Genomic DNA, 8,828 nt, shown 5'->3' with positions numbered 1-8,828 from the left:
CTGACTAGATCCGACCTCACCCGTTCCACCCCTAACTTTTAGGTCTAAGCCAGGGCCATGACCCCTTGAGTCCCTTTAGGGCCGGGACAGTCCAGGACCTGGCCAACTTTGGCCCAGTGTATTGCCACTCTTATACTAGAAAGCATCCATGATTATGAAAATTGAGATTTTTGGTAGAAAAGATACATAATTTGTTTGATAGCCATACTTAATCATGAAAAAGTTACAACAGCTATAACCAAGAAACATTGAGACCATATTCTTTGCCCAAAACTAGAACCCAAAATCAGCTGGCAACATCATCCTATTGACTTCTTCTCTGCTGTAGATTAAGATCTTTTTAGCTATGTTGCGAAATTCCAGCCATGGATCATCACCAACGATCATCATTTCGCCATCATGATCTATATAAAGCAGGACCCACTTATGATTGCTGTTCAGAAGCTCACCCCATATCTGGAACTTGTCTTCTAACACATCCTTAAGCTGATCATAGCTGTTCAATGTGTTAAGATTTACAGCCCTCCCTATTGCGTGTCCTTTCATAAAAGCTTTAGTGCAAGTTCTCCTAGAGACCTGCTCTTTGTTTGGTTCTTCAATGGAAGAGAGACAATCGTCCATATCAGCCATCGATCCGAACCCTAAAACCACTCTTTCTGTCTCTCTCGAACCACCAAACTAGCAATAACAAGACCCTATGAAACCCTAAAACCTACAATCCTTAACTGATAATACTAAGGGAAAAAGGGCCCATTATATAGGCTGACAAAACCCCAGAATGGCTTTGCTCAGCGTTTGGCAGGCTGAAAAGTTTAATTAAATAGGATTCCAAACTACTTTGAGTAACCCTAAAACTGCTAATGAAAAACAGCTTATGAAAACCACATATTTGTTAACCATTGAAACCCACCTTCACTAATGTTCAAAACCACTGAATGTGCAATACTTGCTTTCTATGGATGCTACATATAATTATAATTAGTCCGAGATGAAATAGAAATAATAAATAAAAGTCGGCTATTGATAAGCATTGTCTTCCTTAACCTTAGCTCATGCGCATTGTAAGGAGCAGTGGAATCTTGCACGTGTGCGATGAGAGGAGGTGAGAAGAGTGCTAATTTGGTTTTAAATTGTAAAATTATGCTTAGAAATTTTGGGCTAGTCCATGCCTCTTTTCTTGATTGGGATTCACTCTATTAAAATAGAAAGGTGTCTCTTACTTTTTGTTAGAGCAGGCGGTCAAAAAGAACTTAAATGTTTTCAAATTGGTCAAAAGGAATAAAATTTATATCGGGGGTAAAAGATATAATATGTGGGATTTCTATACTCTAAAAAATGTGCTCCCATAAATGTTTTCTAACCTTGGGTCTGTTGGGAAATGGAACTTCAAAATAGGGTGTACACAGATATTTTCCCTAAAATGAATTACCAATTTTAAAAGTTTCACTTTTCTTCAAGGGATGTCTAATAACCAGTGTTTAAAATATTGTTGGTCTCATTCAGGACTCAATCGAACCAAATCGGAAGCCAATAGTATTGGGCTCAAAAACACTAAAATCTTCTGAATCTCACATTTTAAGCACTGTTTAGATTTTTTTAATATGCCAGTTCAACTCAAAATCACCTGAGTTCGATGAGCGACTCAACCTCGGGACCACGACAAGTTGTGATGAAGTTTAAAACACTCCTAATGACTTGCTAGAAAAATGGCAATTGAGAATGCTCATCTCTCTCTGCCCTATAATGAAAGGAGCCTCCATTCTAAATTTTAAAGAAAATCTAAGGCATCAAACATAGAACAAGAACAATGCATATGGACAGAATCATATTCATTGTTCTGAAAAATGTCTAACCAGCCACTCACTTTCTAAACTTAGTCCTTATTTAGGAAAGACATTGCTTTCCATTGAATTACTATATATGTGCTTTGTTTTTCAAACCTTTTGGTACAAGCTAACCAAAAGCAAAACAGCCCAAATTTCTCTTCTTACTTGCGTTTGCTAAAAAATAGAAAAGCAGATTAAGCTAAGCTATTTTAGGGGTATATTAAACATTGTTTTAAGGAGTAAATCTAAATGGGGATAGACATTTTTTGACTTTTTGATATATATAATTCTGTAGAAAAGAAAATGCGTTACATGGAGGGAGTTTCAAATTTTCAAATTCCATTCAAAATTTTGGATCAATATTATCATCTTAAATTTATCAAAAATTACGTTAAGGGTCAACTATTTACATTTTACCCATTTAGAGAAGAAAAAAGATTATGTAAAGCATCAGCCATACACTATAAAAGTTAGGCACACTTCAAAAAACCCACCTGAAAATGTTGTTTTGTTTGGACTCAGAAAGTCCTCCAGTTGACCATCTCGAGCTTGATATGTATAGTATGAGAAAAAAAAAAAAAAAGAATTTTAAGTCCTAAAGATAATGCACCTTGTCACACAATATATGGACCGTCTATTTTCAAGATTTTCAAGTGTTCGTAGATCTTATTGATTTGCCCTATTGTAAACATAGATTTTCAAGTCATGAAGGATGTTTCTGGCATTGGAATACATTTTCTACCATGACTTGGAGGTGCGTCTTACTTGATATTTTGAGGTAGACATCTCATTTCCCTTCATTAAAATATCTCTAAAATTTCAACTACTATAACTCATGATTAATGTCTTTTGATGGAATTTTTAAAATTAAATTAAAAGAAATGGTTGTTCATTACGATAATTTTCCTTATTAGTTCAAACTTTCACACTCTTTTTTTTTTTTTTTTTTTCTTTGTTCTTTCTTTCGGTTAGGGAAAGTATAAAGTGCATATACAATGAGTAATGTAAGTAGCGCGTAATAACTTTGTGTTTACAAGTATTCTTGCAACAAATCTCACCCAAAGCTCTCGGTGTATGCGGAAAGTTCCCAACTCTTATAGACACATATCTTCAGGAGTGGGATCTAAATATCAAGAATGCAATTTCTGATTTTCCAAGATATTTCTGTCATTACCACTCGAATGGATTGATTTCTATTTTCTTTCTACTTCAGTGCCTTTCTTGCCAAGTCACCTGTATGATGATAGAAAGAGTTTCTAGGGGTGGCAACAGGTCCGGCTTGACCTGGACCTGGACCGGAAGTTATCAGTCCTAGGTCCAGACCCGAACAGTCCTGACCGGACCCAGACCCAAACTTGAACCAAAAATAATATATATATATATATATATATATATATATATATATATATATATATATATATATATATATATATATATATATATATATATATATATATATATATATATATATTATAGTTAAAAGTATATAGTTATATTTATTTAAATATTATATATCAAATATTATAAAAATATTAATGCCATTCAGGTTGGGATCCTGGTCAGGTCTACATGGACCCGGACTGGACCCAAGTTTGGGTCCAAGATTTGAACCCAAACCTGACCCGAATAGCGTTCAGGTCCAAATTTTAGACCCAAACATGACCCCCCGGGTCCAATTTTTGCACCATACCCGGACCCGGGTCACGTCCAGTCGTTAGGTCGTCTCTTGCCGCGCCTAGGAGTTTTGTATGCAACTTGATAGAAAATTGCTTTTTGAACCAATTGGCTACGAGGTCTTGGGTACATGAACCTATTATTGAGCTAGTATTGAATCTTCATAATATATTTGGTGAATATGATGGGCAAAATTTCAAGGATTTCACACTCCACTCAACTCTTTTAAGTTTTAACTCATGTTTTCATATTCAATTCGCTCTCTCCCATATTCCTTTGTGTCAATAAATTCTCTGTCCAAGCTAAACTAGTCATCACTCCTAATACATTAGGATACCTTATGAATTATGAAAAGTTTAACTATAAGTCAAAAATTCATTCTCCTCTAGACAAATTTTTTTTGTCCAAGTTCTTAGGTAATCAGATTTAATTACTATTTGATTGTTATTTTCATTTGTAGGGATAGATTATATTTTTCCGAATATCGTATTTTGAATGAGTCAACGTTTTTTTATTTTTTTGGGGCATGTCAGCTTGGTTGCACAAGAAAAAAAACACAGATTGATTATGTTTAAGTTAAGAAATTTGAACATGATCGTAATTTACACGTTGTTTGCCATGAACAAATGACTTTCTCAAAGTGAAATAAATACGCATAAGAGATGAACTGTTCAACATTTTATCAATTTTTTTATTTGATTCCATAAGGGCCATCAAAATTCATAACATTCTGAGTTGGAATAATAAGTTTAAAATGGGTAAAATATTAAGTAATTGATAGGTTAGGGGCATTTCGATAATTTTCTTATTTTCAATATTAGTAGCCGAAAATTTATATAGTTCTCCATCATAGTAGACACGTGGTTTCAAGAAATTTACCCTAGTGTTTCCACTCTAAATGTGATTATATGGATTCAAATCATACAACAAATTTATTAAGCTGATTTACTCAAAAAGAAGAACAAAACATTCATCATAAGAAATAATAATAACGGAACCTTCATTATAAGAACGACGACTGAATATGCACGATATCGTATTCTTTCTTGTGAGAGAAGATTTTGTTAGTAATTTAAAGGTGCTCGAAAAAAGTAGGAGCATTTTACCTCTATCGCGGGATCTTTTTCTTTTCTTTTATTTTTTTAGGTACCTTAGTGAGGAATGGGTCATCTACCCGTGGTAGGTGTGAGAGGAAAGTGTATATTGTGTATCGGGACAATATAGAGAGTACATATTGCAATCAGTATATATGGGAAGGATTGGTAGAGTATCTATACTTCATGGTAAGTTTTGGTATGGTTTAGGTATCTATGATTTAGTTTCCATTATTGTCATTTATCTTAGAAATCAGAAAGCAAATGAAAATATGATGCTTTGATTGATGAGAACATCCTCACTTCGTCTAACGCCTGCCCGATAGCGAAAATGGATCAGCTTACGGCCATCTTGCTTCTTCTTTTTGAACCAAGCATTCTTCGACTTGAACTTCGGGTTATGCTTAGAGTTGCAGAGTTCAAAGGCCTTCTTCGCCTTCTTCTTCATAGGGAAAAGTGAGCGGCGATGTTTCTTCGACATAAAATACAAAATATGGTACCTACTCTTTTTAAATATATAAAAGTACAGTTTTTTCACATGGTATCAGAGCCAGATTTATCTTAGTTGTGTCTATTCCTCGTCCTTGAAGCAATGTCGCTCACTTTTCCCCATGAAGAAGAAGAAGGCTTTTTCCTACGAAGAAGAAGAAGGTGAAGAAAGCCTTCAGACTTTGCTACTATAAGCATAACCCGAAGTCCAAGTCGAAGAATGCCTAGTTCAAAAAGAAAAAGCGAGATGGTCGTAAGCTAATGCATTTTCACTATCGGGGCAAGTGTTTGACGAAGTGAGGATGGTCTCTTCACAAAAAGCTCAATAATACATCTTTCATGGGGGGCTTAAGGCACAAATATACAAAAATACAGTTTCTTCACATAGTATTAGAGCCAAATTCATCTTTGATGTGTCCATTCCTCGTCCCTAAAGCATTGTCGCCAAATTTCAAGATGAGTCTGTTGCTTACCCAACTGCTGCAACTTCTATTGAATCGTGTTTCGACTCTCTACTGAGTCGTGTTTCGACTCTCTGCTGAGTCGTGTTTCGACTCTCGGATCTATCTCTCTGCCGAGTCATTTTCGACTCTCTAATCTATTTTTCTCTCTAGAATTTTTGTCTAATTGATTGAGCCTACTCTAATATGGCCCTCAATTCCTGAAGCCATTTGTTCTTGAGACATGTTGATCTGTCGCTGCTTTCTGTACTTGTTGATCAAGCAATCTGAGCATGACAACCACTGCATCTACCTGTCATGCTAAAAACCTGAAAATCCAACTGCTCGTTTCTACATTTAGTGTTCAAACTCTAGCTGCTCTCTCTCATAGCATCTTGAGTTTAATAGGGAGTGTAAAATAAAATTATATATTGTGTATTGGGTTAATATAGAAAGTACATATCACAATCAGTATATATGGGAAGGGTTGGTAGAGTATTTGTACTTTACATTAATACGATTAATGGATACTAAGTCTCTTCAAAGTAGGAATAGAACTCTTCAAAGTAGAAATAGAACTCAAGACATCATGTTGTGACATCTCGGCATCCTGACCACCTAGCCTAGCCCGGAGCCCATTCCTAGACTCCTTATGCCTTTAAAATTGTTGGACTTGCTTAGTGCTATGAGCTTTGATTCGCGTTGGCTTTGGTTTGGGTTAGTGTAAAAATCATTCCTTTTGCTCCTACAGCCCTTTTCAATGTGTTGAAGCCACTAATTCGACCTTTGAGAATTGTTAAAGGTGAAGTTTAACTACTTACCACATTCCTCTTACTCCATGATAGTCAAAATCAGAAATGTGTATTTCCGTTACTTAATATATTAATATTTTGTTTAACAATTAGAAAACCGCCCTATGGAAATGGGGTCGGGGTGTCGGTGGTTAGGGGTGCGGATGTATCAACATAATGCCCTAGCCTCCATTTCCACCATCAAAAAAAATAAAAATCTGATTCTCCATTTCCAACATAAAAAAGAAAAAATGAGACCACCATTTGTGTCTTACAATAAGAAATCACATGTACTTCACCAACTACTTGGAAGAAAGTATTGTATGTAATCCACAATCCATACTGAACAACAGAGGGTGGGGATAAATGGTTCATCAAATTAAGTCCTCCATTGTTTGCACACAAGGAAGAATAATAAATCTCCACTGTCTGCTGTTTATGTGGCCAAAACATTGCATACAACAGAGGGAGGGCAATATTTAGTTTTAAGCAACAGAGACATAGATGATCAGCTTCGAGAACAACCCACTAAGATCAACTGAGAGAGGGCAATATTTAGTTTTAAGCAACAGAGACATAGACGATCAGCTTCGAGAACAACCCACTAAGATCAACGGCTCATTGAAATCCTTTTGCAGATTCTCCTCTTTAGTCTCATTTCTCTTTAGTGGGTGTAGCTATCTAGAAGCTTTCTCACTTATGTCTCCTCCTCCATAAGTTGGAAGCTTATATATGACCTGACCCTCAAAATCTCAATAGAATGATAATTGAGAACAAGCTTTACAAGTCCCCTCATCCCTTTCAATATGAGGTCAGGCTTTTGGTTTGAGAAGAAGAATACGTATATGGAAGGAGCTAGGCACTTTTGGATTCTCATAAGAAAGGAGAAAGAGTTCCACAGGAACCAGGCTCAGGCTCGAATGGTTAGCCATTGATGTTGGCAACATAGAGTCTCAAGTTCAATTCCTATAGCTGAACCCAAAAATAAAAAACATAGATAGGGTTCTAATTGAGCTCTCTTGTTCTAGAATTTCATAGGGTTGAAACTCAATGTGTTCAGAGAGCCGTCTCTCCTGGCTTTGATATTCTTCACCGGGACTTTGAAGAAGATCAAGGTGTTTCTTCCTCAGAGAGAGAGAGAGGAGGAGAGAGAGGGAAGGTTGGTAGAATATCTTTAGGAAGCCAAGGTTGTTTTGCTTTGTTGGGGGACATAGTTTTCCTCTATTACAATAAGGCTTTTTTTTCATTATATAGTATCAAATAGACCATTTATTTTTATCTCCTTGAGGGTTCATGACGTCATATTACTAGAATTAATCAAGAAGATAATTTGATGATGTAAGATTGCTAAATTTAATCAAGGAGATAAGGTCAAGGATTGTAAATTTATGAGTTGTATTTCTTTTTAGTATTGTTTAATGAAAAATACGTAGGGAGTCTTCTCCTTCATTGACTTACCCAAAAAAAAAAGATAAGGTCAAAGACTTTTATTTTAGAAAATTTTAGCACTTACTAATTTCTCCCATATTTAACGTTAGAAAATTTTTATTACTCTCTGTTCTCCAAATGAATTCTGGGTAAATTTAGATTTGCATATAATCCCTCGTCAACTTTTGGCTACATTTAGAATTGATTTCTACCATTTATTTTTTTGGGGTAATTCAGTGGAGAAGACATGCCCGTACTTATTTTTTCAAATAGTTTGGGAATTAGTTTTTTAAGATATTACTAAGGTAGTACCAGTGGGAATGGAAACTACAACGTAGTGACTAGTTTTCGCAACCGTTTGATTTTGGTAATATTTAGATGGCCTGTTGTCAGCCATTTAATTATGGAAAACTCTGATTTGCCTTCTATTATGCATTTAATTTTCCAAAAATTAGATTTCCTAATTCTTTCTCTCTTTTTAATTTTTGGGAAATTTCACCCTAGTTTTACATAACCAGTTGCCTATATGTGAGAACCTTATTGACATTTATATCTAATAAATTGAAATTAAATTTAATTTAACACGGAAAACTCTATTGCCAATAATAACTTCAATAATATGATGGTAAAATTAATTTATCAAAGTATTTTGAGGCATCTCATGATATAAACCTTTCGGTAAGATGCATGTAACCTAAAAGTAGAATTAGCAATTTAAATTTGAAAATAAACATTTCATTTTACTAAAAATATCTTTAGAAATATCAATAAGGAAAATTATGAGCAATTCTCAAGAAATTGACAATAGTTATGCAGCTTTTGATAATGAGTGTTGACAATTTTATATAAATATATATTCGATATTACTGTCAGCTTGGTCAACTGCAAATTTTTAATTTATTTCTTTTTTATTGTTTATGATTTAAATTCATATTTATCAACGATTAACCACATGTTCATGTTTGTTACTAAATATAGATCTTGTTATATTTTTCCATTTTGACTTTATATACTGTGGAAAACATTGTAGTTCCCATTTTTTGAATATCTTCGATTAAGTTTGGTGAAAAAACATGTCAAATGAAA

The 8,828-nt window shown here is 34.6% G+C and overlaps 1 protein-coding gene across 1 annotated transcript; it reads right to left on the bottom strand.

Moving 5' to 3' along the window:
* Positions 1 to 273: 273 nt before the first annotated feature.
* LOC18447422 (auxin response factor 18) lies at positions 274 to 630 on the bottom strand. The gene has a single exon (XM_006857519.1). The coding sequence runs from the start codon at positions 628 to 630 to the stop codon at positions 274 to 276; it is 357 nt and encodes a 118-aa protein (XP_006857581.1).
* Positions 631 to 8,828: the final 8,198 nt, after the last annotated feature.

This window comes from Amborella trichopoda, chromosome 10 (assembly GCF_054954075.1).
Source record: "Amborella trichopoda isolate Santa Cruz 75 chromosome 10, AtrichopodaSantaCruz75HAP2 v2.0, whole genome shotgun sequence".
Classification (NCBI taxonomy): domain Eukaryota; kingdom Viridiplantae; phylum Streptophyta; class Magnoliopsida; order Amborellales; family Amborellaceae; genus Amborella; species Amborella trichopoda.
Note: the sequence above shows the minus strand (reverse complement) of the source record. Positions and strands in the feature narration are given on the sequence as shown.